We start from the raw sequence: 16,880 nt of genomic DNA on the forward strand, positions 1-16,880 counted from the left end.
GCAATATAGATCTTATTTGATAGATCTTATCGAGATCTTTTATACGGTGTAAAAAAATAAAAAAGTAATTTTTTATTTACATTATTTTTGAGTTTGAAAATGTGAAATAAATATTTATTTTTTAAGAAGGTGTTCTGGAATGGAGCCTTAGGGGTCCTTCTGCTAAAAAAATCATTTGGCTTATTTTTTTGTTCTTATTCAAATTCTTTTCGTATTTGTTAGTTTTTCGTCAATTTTTTTAGAATTATTGCTTTGTCATGACGATAAGAATCTAAAAAGTAAAAAATTACAACCGAAATCTAATTTTTTTTAATAAAGACGAAAATAAGCCAATAAGTTAATTTTAGAGCATCTCCAGCAGTCACTAGCTATTCTGCCTAGGAAAAGTGTTTTTTTCTAACTTAGCTAGCCACCAAATACGGAGTAAAACCCCTCCCCAATAGCCTAGGCATTCTTCTCAACTAGGCCTAGCCATTCTTCTCAACCAGAAATGGAACTGGTCGACGACGGAAGATGTCCAACAAATCAAACCAATAACTTCTCTCTCTCTCAAATCGAAAACCCACACAATCAGACCCACAAATTGAAAACCCAACTCTCTCTCAAATCGGAAAGCACACAAAATCAGAAAACCACCTCTCTCAAAATTGAAAACCCACAATCAGACCCACAAACCACAACCAACGGCCAACGACGGCTAGATCAGAGAAGGAGGGGGGGGGGGGGGGGGGGGGGAGATGGCAACTGTTCTTACCTTTGCCGGAGCCAACAACAGTGAGGGCAAAGAGAACGACGATAGTGATTTACGGTCAAATTTGGTGGCTTTGAAGGCGGAGAGAGAGAGAACAAGGCAAGGGCTACAGTGACTCGCTCGGCGTGGCGAGTCACTAGGCAGGAGAGGAATTGGCGAGGAGGATGCTGTGGCTGCTGGGAGTAGATTTGAAGGGTTTTGCTTGCCATTTTGCCGGAAATGGAGATTTGTGGAGGCCGTAGGAGATGCTCTTGAATGTGTGCTAAATTTAGATAGCTACTTAGCATGCACGGAGAGTGAGGGAGAGGAGTGAGAAATAGAGAGAGGAGAGGTGGTAACCATCATTGTATAATGAATAAACAGCTCGGATCATAAAATCGTGATGGATTATTTTCTGTCAACGGAAGATATTGATTCAAAAATGGCAAAATGATTGTTTCTTTCCCACGAATCCACCATTATGTGTTTGAACAAATCTTACCGCACTGTTACTCAGATGGTGCATGAATTTGCGCAACAAATTAATCATACAAGAAATTATACAAGGTGAGGCACAACCCTCGGACAACAGCTATGTTCATCTATCTAAACCTTCAGTAAAAACATGGGAAAAAAAAGAAAATTTCCCCAACTTCAAATATTTCTATGACTACACCCAAACAATAAGGCATCTATCTATCTAAGCTAGACGAATGTTTTTCACAGAACTAAACATTGTAAAACTTAGTGGATTGGGCCAACCCAAGTTGCATACATCTCAAGCCCAAGCTTCCCCACCCTCCTCCCCTATTATACAAGATCAAGGCCTCCAGACTTCTTAACTAGCTTGCTCAACTTGAATACAGGATTCCATCAAAGTTTCCCGACTTATCTTCAAACTTAGCCACTCAATTATTCAACTACCTCAAACTCACCTCTCATACCATTTTACGAATTTCCCCTTTTGCCCATGACAGCAGAGCTTTTGTCTGAAATTGATTCATACCTCTCTTCGGCATCATTTTTACTCTGGCAACTCCAGATTCCTCCATGCCATCGGATTCCAATCTGTCTAAAGTGGTACTACTAAAAGGGTAACCAACAGCATGTCCTTCAATGGAACAACCATCGGAAGTTTGGCCACGTGACAGGCCCATTCTCAGGTTTGATGGATGAGAATGTGCAGCTGATTCTTCTCTTTCTCCAAGGGTTTTATTAATCAGTGTCTTCAGGAAGTTCATAACTTGAACCGCATGAATTAACGCAGTCAAAGGATCTGCCATCTGCATCACAGGTAAACAGTTACTTGAAACATAGATGACATAATAAGAATTTGAAAGTGTGAAGAATGGCCATGGTGATCGAATCAAAGAAATGTCAAATATGCAAGTGGTGTAACCAAATAAACCAGCAAGCGCAATGCAGCAGAAACTAGGTACAAGGGATCACAACGCATCATCATAGGTTTCCTACTTAAGGCAACCTAATGGAGAAACATCAATATTTTCCTGATTTGCAGTTCAGTGAAGCACCGTGGAATAAACAACAGAATTACAAGGCCAGTTCAAATATATGCATGGAATTATTCTTTTGATCTCCACCTATTGAAAGCCATGATAGAGTGCCTAATGCAGTATACAAAACAACTAAGACACCTCAAAACTAAATATAGGTAAAGTACTTGAAGACTGGAATATATTAAGCACCTGGGTCATGTTGGGTGCGAATACCATAGATATGTTGCGGGCATTCATCTTATTCTGGGTTTCATACTGAACAACATCTGCCATCAAATTGATGGCCCAATCAAGTAGTGCAGCTTCAGTGGGAGGAAGTAATTTTACTAGTTCAGTGCACTCCTCTTCTGAGTTGCAGTGCATCACCTGTTCTGGGGTCAGAGAATCCAGAACTCCTGCAGGAAGTTCTCTGAACCATGCCTGAAGAACATAAAATTGCAGTCATTAGTTCTAATCCAATAATAATAAGGAAAAAAGAAAGCCAATCACATTTCTTTACCGACAGTACTGCTAAGCGACCAAAATATGAGATGAAACTCTTAGACAAAATACTTAAATCCGAATCCATGACTAGGTAATTCTGGTGACCTTACAACACTTATTTTGATTCCGCTCCTCTAAAGTACCATGAGATTTGTGTCCAGTCTTTGGCTATATAAGGGATTGAGGCCTTTCTCCCATTTTCTATTGTCAAGATCCAAACATCAGAAAAGAACTCTCAGTTTTTGACGTGGATACAATATTGAAGTGAGAAACAAGTACATGAGAAAAGCGCTTTACAGTTATGAAGGGCCTAACAATGTATCTTGCACAATTTAGCTAATAAATTAGAACCAACATGCAAATATAATAGCCTCGTATAGGGGCCATCTTTTTTTTTTTACACCCATGATCTAACGAATCAAGGTATCGCAAGGATCACTTTAACAAGCTAACTCTCAATGCCTTATGAAGGGCATTTCTTATCATATCTTCTTTGCGATGTCGATCCTCTCAACCTCTTTGTTCTAATCTGTTCGCCAACACAAAGACACACAAAACATGTGGGCCCCAAATGATTATCATCCTACCAATCCCTACATGTCCTCTCTAATATGCATAAAAGACAGTTACTTTGGATCAAGATTAGGAAATATATATAACTTCAAAGCAAAGAAGCAACTAGCAAGCTCTGAGTATAAGTAGTCAAAAGTTCAAGGGGAGAGAGTAATAAGGATCTAATCTTTCAAATCATCCCTCCTAGCCCACCAGATGAACTAATAACAACTTAAACTAAACATCCCATACACAACTTTAAAATCCTTTATTGCCTTAGGATGTTGAACATTAACACTTCTCATCTTATGATGCCTGGGCAATTTTGCAAGTTTGATAACTTTTAAGATATAACTTGCGAAGGTACCTTTATCAACCCCGCCAAACAGTGAACATCAATTCCCCGTGCCACAATACCTTTGTTCAGCTGGTTCCGAGCATACTCTTCCTTACTATTCTCCGCATTTATTCGAAATATTCCTTCTGCCTTCAAGCAACATATGAAAGATCCCTCAGAGTTTGAACAAGCTTAAAAGTAACAACTCAGTAGCCATTAGGTACTAAGAAACACATACTTCAAGGCCTCTCTCTGAGTACAAACGCTTTTGCATCATAAGAAGAATCGTTGGCACACTGTTTCCTCTTTGGTCATGGGAACAATGCATTGAGTTGGGAGAAACTCCAAAAACACTTAAACTGGACAATGGAAGGAAACAAAATTAAATATCCAAATTTCCAAAAAAAAATTAGGAAAGCTTGAATGGGGACATATGTACGTGGTTGTACTCCTATAAATGCAAGTTAAAAATGGATGAATCTGATGATGGCTTCTGTATAAATCAATAAATACAGTTGAAAAATACAGAACAATTTTCCTGCATCCATGGCAATTCCTTTTAATGAGCCAATGCAAACACCAGTGCAAGGTCCACAAAACAAGTAGGGAGATGGAAGGAAGAGGGTACACGTGTTCTTATCCTTCTCAAAACAACACACATAGAGCTGCTTCCACCTTTAGAATAGCTCACACACGAAATAACATCAGGAATGTAACATGGAGCTTCTGACTCTATCAGAATTACAAAACTGGCAAAAATCTTGCATATTTTAAGGACCATGCAAAAGATCCCGATAAGAAGCACATGGCTTTCCATATTCTAGCTCTCCTGAGTATAGGGCAGGAGTCAAAGTGGTAGTGTTAAGTGGCAATTATCTGCTCATCATATGGATCGTAGCATTTGTAGAGCAACAAGACAAATGACAAGGATTCACCAAAAAGGAAAGAGAAAAGAAACATGTATGACAAGGGAATGCATAATGCACATAAATAGTTTCCTCCCTTGACAAACCCTATCTTCACAGCCACAACTGTAATTATCATGATTAAGTCAAAACACTCAAAAACGTACTATGCATATCAAAGTTCGTTAGTTTGCATAAAACATGTGATGGAGATCCCAAAAAACATTTAGTCGACCAATAGTTTCTTGGCATGACAAATAATCTCCAGCCTCTTTACCTGTCTAAAAAAATGATTTCAGTATCAGCTGTTTGAAGATCATGGTTAGGGCAAAAAAGTCATGCAACAGTATGCTTTGGCACCTTACGATTTGGCTGGCCAAAACCACGAGTCTGTGACAGTTGGCTCCAATTTTTCAAACTTGTGATAACATTCGCAGTGTTGAATAACGATTACGCATACAACTATACAAATACGAACACTCCCTTTTCAACCTATTCATCTCTTCAAAAACAATACATCAATGGGCACAGTTTGAGAAATAAGAACTTCAACAAACATGTTTATGAAAAGGAACTGCTTGCATGAAGTTGAAACAGTTGTTCACGTGAATGATGAGAGAAAAGTAATCCAATTTTGATGAACAGAATCACAGTCCATCAGTATAAGTTTATCAAGCTGTTGCTATGTACGGCAACATGGACTCAGGATCTCCACGTGTTATGTCTCTCAGGTAGGGGGTGGAAAAAAAAAACATCAAAATTTAGAACTTACAAACCAACACTTTCAAAGAACATTGAAAATAAGGAATATTTTTTATAAGAAGATCAGCTCTAAGAGAAGATCAGCAACAGGAAAATCTTTCCTCCATTCTGCATTTGAAACTACTTAACTGGTTCATAACATCATGTCTCCTTCCAGTTTCATGAAAGAAGTAGTTTTGCAGGGTCGTACCATGTATTGGCAAACATTTTGTCAAAGGATTGACATCCTTCTTGACGCAATAGCAAGAAACCTCTGCTTACCTTGCTTGTCTTTTAAACATTGCTTTTTTCAAGAAATTGAACGTGATAAAGAAAAGGATTGAAGCTATTTACATACAATCGAGGGCCCAAAGAGGCATATAACTTCCCAGCCACCGTGACTAGCATATACTTCCAAGGCATCCATCAATAACCACAATGGTCACATCCCAATCCAAGAATCTCCAGTCCAACCTAATTGAGATGTCAACCACATATTACATGATTCTACAAAGGCCCCCATTTTTGCAAAAGACGCAAGACTATCGTGGATCTGCCCCAGCACAAAAAAATAGAAATCTACAAGACAATGTTTTCTTAAATTTCCTCCTCTTTTGGCAACCCCCATCCACATCCAGTCTGTTCGAAAGAAAATATTGACTACTACCTAGTTTAGTAGTTCAATAGAAATTAATGACAAGGCCCTCTCGAGCATTTATTCAAATTCTGACTCAAAATAGAAGGTAAAAAGTCCACTAAAAGCTCAATTTGATATCAATCACACCTGTACCAAACCCTTGTTTACTCGGATTCTTTTAAAGAAAATTGCAAGATCAAATCTTACTTCATTTTCACCGGTCATTGATCCTTCCCAGCGCCTAACTCCCTGGACAAGGCCAACCGCCGCTGATAAACAAACTGTTTGCAAGTCTCAAGGCTACAACGGTGAGCGCCGGAGACATGTCATTCTTGGCAGTTAAGCTTCTCATCAGATCCAACATGGGCGCAGGCACGAGCTGCCACCAAGGGGCTGAGCAAAAGCCAGGCGTTGAAAATTGGGGCATAGAACTAAGTCTCTAATCAATTCCGTATTTGGTAATCCTATAAGTTTGAGTTGAGGGGGTTGGAGAGGCGTTTTGAGAGTTTTCACTCAGATTTCCAGTCGCTCTAACAAGACATGCAGGCAGATCGCAAAAAGCCAAAACCAGGAAAACAAAAGATTCAATACATGTCACAGATCCAACATTGCGCGATAATCTAAAAATGTAATTACATCGTGTCAATTCAGATATAAAAACTGAGAGAGAGAGAGAGAGAGAGAGAGAGAGAGAGAGAGTGTGTGTCCATCATATGGCTAGTACTATCGTACATAGATAAAAAGAAATAAAAGAAAGAAAGAGAGAGAAATTAAAGGTTACCTGGCGCTAGGAACCTTGGGAGGGAGCTGGGGCTGGAGATCAAGGGGCAAGCCAAGAAAGCCATTGAAGGGATCGAAGGTCACGTGAGAGACGTGGCGGACATCGGTGGGACAGCCTATATCCATGACCTCCTCCTCCATCTCCACACTAGTAGTACAAGTCACCAGAGACTTTTTCAGCACCGCCGCCAAAATGTCCAGTATCGGTTGATGCTGCTCATGATGATGATGATCATTCTCACTCTCTACCCTTTCCCTATGGTTATTAATATTGTACCGATACTCGGGGCCTATAAACGGCGTCGTAACAGGGCTGTCAGCGGGGTACTCCTCCTCCTCTTCTTCTTCTTCATTATCATCTTTGCCGCCTTCTTCTTCTTCGTCTTCGTCTTCATCTTCGCCTTTGCTGCCTCTGGGTAGATACAGAGACGGAGTCGGAGAAGATACATTGAACATCGAACCCACGGAGCGGCGGACTACGCAAGACTTGGATCGGAAGAGCCGAGTCATGTTAGTTAGAAGAGAATTTGACTAGTAAAATGCTAGTACTACTACAGCGGGCGGATTATAATGAGCAGCCGGCCAGGAAGGGAGTAGGGGAATTGAATAATCGATTTGGGAATATATTAGGGTAATGATGATGAGAAAGATGGAATTGTTGAGGAGATGAATGAATGATGATTTGGTGAGACCTGCTGCTCTGGTCTAGGAGAGATGGGAGTGGGGATATCCATAGATATGGTGGTGGTGGACCTGGTGGTGGTGAGAATTGATGGGGACATATGTTCCTACTTTTTTGTGTGGAGATCAAGTTTAGCATTCCATAGCACAATACAGGAGAGACAAGAAGAGAGAGAGAGAGAGAAGGAGAGTAGTATAATCGATGGACGGTGGGTCGTGAAATGGAGGGGGCCGGAGAGAGGAGAGAAGAGACGACAAGATTGATAAGAGTACACAAGACATTACATTATTAATTAATTAATTAATTAAGGTGGTAAGCGGACACAGCGTAGATAATGGGAGAATGTGTGTGTTTTTTTGGAAGTTAATCAATTGTCGCCTTGGTGGCACTGACATGTTCGCTCACTTTAAGAGTGTAATACTCCATCTGTTTCATAGTGATTTTAAAAATTCCTTTTATTTTTCAATTGATTATCTTGTCGTTTATAAGATTTTAAGTAATTTTAAAAATATCGTTTAAAAAAATTTATTGAGATTTATCATATAAGATCTATATTATATATAAATAATATTATCAATTAAAAATTATAATTAATTTTTTATCCAATTGAAATAGAACAATAAACAAAAGAATAGAGTCGGAGGAGTTGAGTTTTGTTCCTCCTCCACTTAAGAAGATGAACAGTATCTATCTTCCTATTGATTGAAATAATGTGAATTTCACCACAAAATAATGTCATAATAAACTCCTACTCCACTCCTACAGTTACGCCGGCGGACGGATGATAGAAAGAGCTAAAGCCGGCCCAGGCCAGGCCCATGCCCCATCCCCATCCATTAAAACACGGCTTCCCCATCTACTCTACGCTTCCAACATTTAATTCTCGGCCCTCATCAGGGAACAAAATAATTATTGGCTTTACATCACATGTCCGGCCGGGGTTTCGTTAAGACAAAAAATGTGTATTAAATTGTTTTGGAAAATGGTAATTCAAAAAATATAAAATATGCAGAGCAAAAATAGTACTGGAGTTAAATGAAAGAAAAAAATTGCTTTGGAAAATGGTAATTCGAAATTTGTTTTTTCCTTCTTGTTAAGTGAGAAAGAAATAAAATGTTTTGTAGTTTAATTCTTCAACTTTCAAATTCATGCACTTCATTTTGTGTGTTGAGATTAAATTATATACACCAGCAGTATAAACATTCTTTTCCTCCAAATTAATTAGATTGCGCCATATGTCAAAACAGTGGCTCCAATTAGTAGAACATGACGATGTGGTGCAATCTAATTGATTTGAAGGGAAAAAATATTTACACCAGCTGTGTATGTAATTTAATTTTCTTGTGTTTTTGACACACACACACAGAGAACCTTTAGTGTAATTCTGGGGTACACACACGGGTAAGTCGCTCGATCTGGTTAGAACAGTTACAGGATGCTTTGGAATTGGGGTTTCGGAACCATATGGTATTTTTTGCCTCAAGGATAAGGACATGTCTCGATGTCACGGGAGTACTTGGTTTCCAATCCCCACATTATGCTCATCACATGAGGGCACATGGGATCAATGTACCTATAATTCTGTCTCTCCAAACCGAAAAATTATTTGAATGCTCCCGGGCATCGTTACGTGGTGCTCCAACCCACCCTTCATTACACATTTGTGTGGTTTTCATCACAAAATGTGTGTAGTCCACACAAATTTGTGATAGAGAATAGTTTGGGACACTGTCACGTGATACTCTAACCGCATGGAATAATTACTGGCCTTTTATCCATATGGGTATATGCCAGTTGTAAAATTTGCTAAATTAAGTATCGGTGATAGACCTTGTCGTGAAATACTCATGACGAGCTGTGTTATTTTGTTAATTAGGATTATTTTTGTATCACTATCACTTTTGCAATGAACAGATATGTAGCATCCAAGATCGAGTGTGTTTTTCATTTTGGACTGATTTGAATGCCAATGTTCTTTCACAATTTAGGCATTGAAAGAAACCGATGAGATAGTATATGCCCACCATTTCTATCATTGTTGGTATATTAAAATTTATGGTGACTTTAATTTCTAACATTTGAATTTGACAATTAGTGAAGAGATTCTGCTGACCAATCCAATATCAAAGATATAGGATGTGATGTCATTAAATCTTCAACAATATTAGTTTGTCCATTCAAATATGTCCTAATTAAAAGTCTAAAACAATACTAGTTGATTGAGGCCCTGTTCCAGAACACCTTCTTAAAAAATAAATATTTATTTCATATTTTTCAAACTCAAAAATAATGTAAATAAAAAATAATTTTTCAATTTTTTTTGCACCGTATTAAAGATCTCAACGAGATCTATCAAACAAAATCCATATTGATAGCAAAATTATTTAAGTAAGCACATAATTTTTGAGCTTGAAATTACCTTTTTAAAAAATAAGTACTTATTCCCCTTTCCGGAACGGAGCCTGAGTAAGCTTAGTGGTTACAAACTTTTTATTAATTATTCAGATACTTCACCGCGCTAAGATATATAGGAATTGTGTCGATTATTATATATAAGCAAAGAGAAACTTGTGTAGCTAGCTAACTAGAAAATAGATACTCCATATTTTAGTACTCAACCAACTAGGTAGAGCTAAATAACTTGTGTAGAATGTATTTTTTTTTATCCGCAAAACACGCCTTAAAGGCTTTCATTAACATCCTTTTTCAAAACCGGTACAAGAGAAGTGGGAGGATTAACAATCCAATTACATGGAAGAGAATTCCTTAAAGCTAAAAAAGCAACTTCGTGTGCCACTCTGTTTGCAGCCCTTCGAACCCACTTGAAGAGAAGATTTCCTTCTTTTGCAAAATGCCTAATGTCCATCACCAACACTCTGACATCCCATGGTGGCACTAATTCCGACACACTTAGATGGATTGCCTGCTGGCTATCGGACTCCACCTCCACTTCCTTCAGGCCCAAACTGATCAGCATCTTGCAGGCAGCTCTAATGGCATGGAGCTCCCCTCTGTGTAGAATGTATTTACGTATCGAAGATTAATGGTAGTACTTTACTTAATTGTCCCAATTATAAACTTTCCCTGACACACACACTTGTTATACTCCAATTAAGAGACCAAATTAATGATGAAGTTATGACTTTATTAATAACCACCCAACCAAGGCAACTCCTAACACGATCTATTGATTATGAATTGGAAAATGGCTTGCAGTTAAAGCATTACAAACACCTACTTGTGCAAAAGAAACAGACAATTAATCTGCAGTTAAAGCATAAAGAGGAAAAGGACCCAAATAAAGGGAAATGATTTTGCCACTCCCTTTTTTATTAACGCCACTTCTCTGCAAGTGTATTTTTGAACCAAAAATACACTTGCAGGGGAGTGGCGTTAACAAAAAAGTGAGTGACAAAATTAGCAGCCCAAAAATAAGGTAAGAAAACAGACAATTAATCTGCTTTCCCTCCTTGATTTTCTTTCCAAGGAACCTTAATATTCGGTGGAGATATAATAATATGTCTGTTTCGTTCGTTTAAAGGGTTCCGTTCAAGCTACTCCAACTACGTACCAATTTCAGGGAAAAAACTCCAAATATGCATGTTTCAACTAGCTAGTAGTAGTAGTGTGGTGTGATGGCTCAACTAAACCACTTATTATTATTAATCCTGTACTAATTGGCTTCTTAACCGAAACCAAATTGGTCAACCTTTTAAGCGAGTATCAGTGATGGTGCATGTATAGGTAGGGTAGCTAGTATTTTTCCAAGCTGAGCTTTTTGTGTTGGTAATTTCATTAACAAAACACATACAATATTTCTTTATATTTCGTTATTGAGTTGTAATTTATCGTACTTATTTTTTTAGATAGTCTATTTAGGGCTGTGGAAATGAATCTCTTTGATATGTAATGATTGCGAGTGCAGTAGTTTCAGTCAAGCGGTTTCAGAAAACGTTGGAGTAATTTCAAGTTGTTATTCTTGCTCAAGCAACCCTAAAGTAATTTGAAGTTGTTATTCTTGCTCAAGCAACCCTAAAGCAACTGATCAAGCGAGGTGTACTGGAAAAATTCATCGGCAATTTTGCTCAGGCGAAATTAAACTGGCTCGGGCAACTTTCGTCGTTTTACAGCAACTCTATAAATATCAATCAGTTAGGTCAGATTCAAGTGAAGCGCCATTCTCCCTCTCCCTATGGACCTAGAAACATGGTCTAGGGTTATTAGAGTGTTTCTACGATTGTGCTTGGAGATACTCCCTCCGTCCATTTTTAAGTCTCCTGTTTCGTAATTTCAACTTATTAAAAAAACATCATCATTATACCTTCACATCAACTTTTTTATCTACTTTCTCTATTTACCTATCATCATTACACTTTTACTCACTAACTTTTCAAAATGAAAACTACTTTTAGAAACAAAATAGACAATGTACCAACTTTTACGCACTAATTTTACAACATGGACACTTATTAAAGGACGACCCAAAATGGAATATTGGACTATAAATAAGGGACGGAGGGAATACGATTTATGTATCAGTGAGTGTTAACAGATCTTCAAGAGTTATTTCATCAACTCCAAGTTTCAGATAAGTCCTAAGGAGATTCCTAGGCAATACAAAGTTCTTCAGTGGATTTCGGTTGGCAAATAGAAGTAACAGCGGTCAAAACACTAGGTGTGGTGAACGTGAATTCGGCAAGTACAACTTAGGCTCGATTGTGAGGATTCAAATCGTAAGGTAAGATTGCTTGTCACTACACATTGAGTATAGTGTTTTAATTCTTCCCGTGGTTTTTTTCCCTTTTAGGGTTTTCAACGTATATCCTCGCATTCATTGTTTGATTTTTTTTTTTCTGTGTTAAAAGAAATGCTTAACATACCAAAAATAAATTTGAAAAGAGACAAATGAGTAATTCTTTCGGTTCTCCAAATTAAAACAAGCCAAAATTTGGGACGGTCCGTAGCCACAACAAGCTGACATGATTTCCAAAACCATCAAATCCATACAAGCACCCTGACTGTCACAGGACATCAAACTTAAGCAAAATGACACAAACTTCAATTTAATTCTACTTGATCTTCTTCTTCGGCCTCAACTGCATTTAAAAACCAATAGTACTGACTAAGCAGGCAAGTTCAACAAGAAAGGAGTGATCGATGAAGAAAAATGAAGTAAAAAAGAAAAGCACCTGGTTGCTGTGACCACACTTTTTCTTCCTGCAGTTAACAGCACGTGGATGCAGGCGAGCATAGCACCTGAAACAAATGAAATAACCACACAAATCTGAGACAGAATGTACCCACATAACCTAATGTAGTAGCAACTACATTCAAGGTCACACACAGAAACACTATGTTTAGTTTCAGATCATGAAAATACAGAAGTGAGGTTTTGAATACCTAATCCATCATCATTAACAAATACAGAAGTGAGGCTTTAAATACCCAATCCATCATCATTAACTTAACAAGAAATAAAATTTTAGGGTCTTCAAAACACCTATTGAAGTCCAACAAGGCGTGCACTAACATATTCATTGTACTTCAGGAACTTCGGGTCCAGACAAACAATTGAGCTCAATAAATAAAGAAGAAAGTTCCAAACAACGAATCTGGTGGCAACTGTGTAACCCATGAGTGCTGTACATTTATCTTTCACTGAAAAGGAACATTACATAGCACACCAGAAGTTGAATATGACGCTCAACAGGGAATCACCTAAAAAAGGGAGGGGGAAAAGTCACTGAGGTTAACTACCACGTCATATCGAAGTCAATACAGCAAACAATTGGAGGATAATTACACCAAGCTTTGTCCAAAAAGAGTTTGTCGACCAGCAAATTTGGCTCCATAATATGAAGTAATAAACCCTGAAGTGCTTATGAAGCACTAGCACGAAGTTTATAAACCCTAACGTTGCTTATGAAGCACTGCATTTTCTTATCTGTCTTGGTTGGGGTTGGCAACTACTTGTCACGAAACATAACAAAATACAAAACTATCACACAACAAAAGATCAAGGAGATGATGTGCTTCATATCTATCTCAATTTTCAACCAAAGTTTTTTTTTTTTTTGAACTGAATTTTCAACCAAAGTTGGGCAGCTGGAAATGAATCAGCCTAATCAAATAATTAATTTCAAAAATATGATGCGAATTTAACAAAATTTCATTAAAAAAGAAGAAGAGCACACTTTGAGTAATTTTAGACAAACCCAACCAAAGTTGAGCTTGTTTCATTTATTGGTGTTTCCCAGTCAAAATAAAGTTGTCTTACTTTTGCTTAAATAAAGGCTTAGTGGCTGCAAGGAGATTGGGCTCTCTCTAAATGGCACAAAACTTAGCACCCCATAGAAGGAACCCCCATTCAGCCCACCCTTTCCCCTTTCTCGCTTTCATTTCTCTTCTCTCCCTTTATATCAGTTTACTCCATCTCATTTCTCTTTGAACGTTGTGCTCTCGTAAATGAAGAGCTTGTTATATCTTTTCTCCTCCTCTCACCTGTGCTACTAGGTCACAACACTTGCACTCTAAACCCACCCCCCCCCCCCCCCCCCCCCCCCCCATGGGTGAAAGGAGGAGAAAAAGAGATTAGCAAGCTCTTCATTTACAAGAGCACAACCTTCACAGAGAAATGAGATAGAGTAAATTGATATAAGGGAGGGAAGAGAAACTAGGGAGTATACTGATTTAGAGGGAGAGAAGAGAAATGAGTATATATATATATATATATATATAGGAAATTTCCAATGAGGGATCTTGCACGGGCTTACCGTGTGGGACTTCCCTTTTCCGATCGAATTGCGACGATCCGAGCCGCTTAATGTGTTTAGAATGTGATTTTAAGGGTGCCCGCGAGAAATCAGCAAAAAAAATGATCGGGAAGGGCTTGATCTGAGCAGTTTTTTAGTGAACCGTTCAATAAAAAACTGTTCGGATCAAGCCCTTCCCGATCATTTTTTTTGCTGATTTCTCGCGGGTACCCTTAAAAAATCACGTTCTGATCACTTTGAACGGCTCGGATCGTCACAATTCGATCGAAAAAGGGGAGTCCCGCACGGTAAGCCCGTGCGGGATCCCTTATAGGATCCAAACTATATATATATATATATATATATATATATATATGTGTGTGTGTGTGTGTGTGTGTGTGTGTGTGTGTGTGTGTGTGTATTGTTCTTAGGGGGACATGCACTCCAAGTACTCGCTTATTTTTTAGTCCATGTCTGGTGAAAAATGACTATCTCGTCCAAGACCGAAATTCATTTGTGCAACTCATGAGATAGGGGTATTTCAGAAATCATTATTGATATCTCAAAAGAGATTTAAGAGGTAATAATACATCGTTGTTTCACATTTTAACCAGAAAGGGTGATATATATAGTTCTTAGGGGGACATGCACTCCAAGTACTCGCTTATTTTTTTGTCCATGTCTGGTGAAAAATGACTATCTCGTCCAAGACCGAAATTCATTTGTGCAACTCATGAGATAGGGGTATTTTAGAAATCATTATTGATATCTCAAAAGAGATTTAAGAGGTAACAATACATCGTTGTTTCACATTTTAACCAGAAAGGGTGATATGGTGTGAAAGGTTTTCATATTAGAATTGTGCGGGAAGTGTAGCCCTATCAAAGATTAAAAATAATAATGAAGGAAATCCCAGCCGTGTGCCTCCATCTTCTCTCCTTATGTCTAGTTCATTGCATAACTATTCTAGATGGTATGTGTAGTGCCGATTAATAGGAACTCATTGTGGTGTAAACTATCCATTCATTTTTCCCTAAAACTCGTGCAAAAAACTTGCTATCAATAAGCGAAAATTAACACTTGGCCAGTGTTCTAAAACAAGGAATTAATTGCCAATTAACCACTGGCGGGGCCTATCCGATTAGGTCCGACTAACAATTAATCGCCGATTACTAACTAATATGACCAACCGCCCGACTAGCACCTAGCGACTTTTAAAACATTGCGCTTGGCATAACATTTGATCCCCATAAACGTTAGGCCCCCATAAACGTTAGGCGGCAGTGTCCTGGTCAATGTACAGTTAAGTAAATCCATAGGTAAGACATCAAGCACGGTATAAGGGTCATGACTCCTGTCATTCTAACCTTGGTCAAACAGTCTTTAGCATTTACAATTGAATCTAATTATCTCAAAACTCCAGCTACCACGACTACTTGAGGAAATTGAGAATACAAGAGTAAAATAATTCTTACTAACAATTTTAATCAAAATAGAAATAAGAGCCGTACAATCAAATCAGAATGGAGAACAGATCACAAAGTAGAGGTTCTTCAAATTGAAACTTACTTGCGGCAAATCATCTTATCCTGGTTGTACTTTCGAGCCAAGGCCATCAATGAAGGCTCAATAATGCCTCCTCGAAGCCTCAGAACCAGATGCAGAGTCGACTCTAATACATGAATTTACGATTAAATGCGTTAATTAATTATCCAGCAGGACAGATGCAAAAGTCACTCCCTCACTATGCATAAAATATACTCCTACTATAGATTATAGATTAGATACTCTGTTACCTTTCTGAATGTTGTAGTCGGCGAGGGTACGGCCATCTTCAAGCTGTTTTCCGGCGAAAATCAGTCGCTGCTGGTCCGGTGGAATACCTGACAATATATATAACTATATTTATCGATTATAGATTCAGTAGACAGACAGACAGACGGATAAAAAAAAAAACCCTAGATAGAGACGCAAATAAGATAATAGAATTCCAAACAAGAGTAGTAATAAAAAGTAGTAGGAGTACCTTCTTTGTCTTGAATCTTAGCCTTGACATTGTCAATAGTATCACTCGATTCGACCTCGAGGGTGATTGTCTTCCCAGTTAGGGTTTTCACGAAGATCTGCATCTCTCTCTTGGCGGCGCTTGCCGATGGTAGCAGTACTACTCCTTGGAGGAAATGTTTCTTTCTTTGAAATGCACCGCGAGGGAGAGAGGGTTTTAGTTTTGGACTCAGTTTGTTTGGACGAGGTATTAGGTTTTGGAGGTATTACTCATAAGGAGGAGGATTGAATAGTAGAGGTATTATGTAAGAAGGATGAGTCCACATTGTTGTGATAGGAGGATTAAATAATACATTGCTTTGGATGAGGTATAAAAATAAAATAAAGGGATAAAATTGTTTTGTAGTTGAATGGAAGAGAGATGATGTATTATAAGCGGGGATTACACATAGCCGGCTCCCACCCCTAGCCATGTGTAAGCCCGCCTCAGGGGTATTAGGAGGGATTATGGAGCGGGATATTAAGATATCCACCCTAATTTTGAACTTTTCAAACCACACAATATACACGGGTCCACGTATTAGGAGGGAATATCATAATCCCTGCAAACAGGCCGTCAGTATGAAAACTACTGGAGCAGTAGTAGGCTTTTTTTGTTTTGTTTATTTTGTCAGAGGGATGTATGGGCTATGCTGGGGATTTACTACTTACTCATTGGGCCAACACTCCAGGCTTTGCCGGACCCAAGATAACTAAACTA

The 16,880-nt window shown here is 38.3% G+C and overlaps 2 protein-coding genes across 3 annotated transcripts; both read right to left on the reverse strand.

Annotated features, from left to right (window-relative positions):
* Positions 1-1,214: 1,214 nt before the first annotated feature.
* LOC131334843 (rho GTPase-activating protein 5-like) lies at positions 1,215-7,648 on the reverse strand. Its single transcript, XM_058370135.1, has 5 exons — positions 6,684-7,648; positions 3,858-3,978; positions 3,650-3,769; positions 2,437-2,667; positions 1,215-2,013 (listed from the first exon to the last, which is right to left on the reverse strand). The coding sequence occupies exons 1-5, from the start codon at positions 7,190-7,192 to the stop codon at positions 1,669-1,671; spliced, it is 1,326 nt and encodes a 441-aa protein (XP_058226118.1). The 5' UTR covers positions 7,193-7,648; the 3' UTR covers positions 1,215-1,668.
* A 4,622-nt stretch (positions 7,649-12,270) lies between these two features.
* On the reverse strand, positions 12,271-16,394 carry LOC131334846 (ubiquitin-ribosomal protein eL40 fusion protein). Of its 2 annotated transcripts, XM_058370140.1 has the most exons (5): positions 16,143-16,394; positions 15,913-15,999; positions 15,686-15,788; positions 12,554-12,620; positions 12,271-12,460 (listed from the first exon to the last, which is right to left on the reverse strand). In XM_058370140.1, the coding sequence occupies exons 1-5, from the start codon at positions 16,243-16,245 to the stop codon at positions 12,434-12,436; spliced, it is 387 nt and encodes a 128-aa protein (XP_058226123.1). In that variant the 5' UTR covers positions 16,246-16,394; the 3' UTR covers positions 12,271-12,433. The 2 variants fall into 2 exon arrangements, with proteins under 2 accessions (XP_058226123.1, XP_058226122.1); XM_058370139.1 differs by having other exon boundaries at positions 12,271-12,620; positions 16,143-16,355.
* Positions 16,395-16,880: the final 486 nt, after the last annotated feature.

The sequence above is a fragment of the Rhododendron vialii genome, chromosome 7a (genome assembly GCF_030253575.1).
Source record: "Rhododendron vialii isolate Sample 1 chromosome 7a, ASM3025357v1".
NCBI classification, from domain to species: Eukaryota; Viridiplantae; Streptophyta; class Magnoliopsida; order Ericales; family Ericaceae; genus Rhododendron; species Rhododendron vialii.

Excerpts from the sequence above, each read along its gene's own strand:
- LOC131334846 (XM_058370139.1), bottom strand. The coding sequence starts at position 16,245 with ATGCAGATCTTCGTGAAAACCCTAACTGGGAAGACAATCACCCTCGAG. Across the intron at positions 16,000-16,142 it reads TAAGATTCAAGACAAAGAAG|GTATTCCACCGGACCAGCAG; the intron begins GTACTCCTACTA and ends ATATATTGTCAG. Across the intron at positions 12,621-15,685 it reads GATAAGATGATTTGCCGCAA|GTGCTATGCTCGCCTGCATC; the intron begins GTAAGTTTCAAT and ends CATTTGTTTCAG.
- LOC131334843 (XM_058370135.1), bottom strand. The coding sequence starts at position 7,192 with ATGACTCGGCTCTTCCGATCCAAGTCTTGCGTAGTCCGCCGCTCCGTG. Across the intron at positions 3,770-3,857 it reads ACTCAGAGAGAGGCCTTGAA|GCAGAAGGAATATTTCGAAT; the intron begins GTATGTGTTTCT and ends TGTTGCTTGAAG. Across the intron at positions 2,668-3,649 it reads GTTTGGCGGGGTTGATAAAG|GCATGGTTCAGAGAACTTCC; the intron begins GTACCTTCGCAA and ends TATGTTCTTCAG.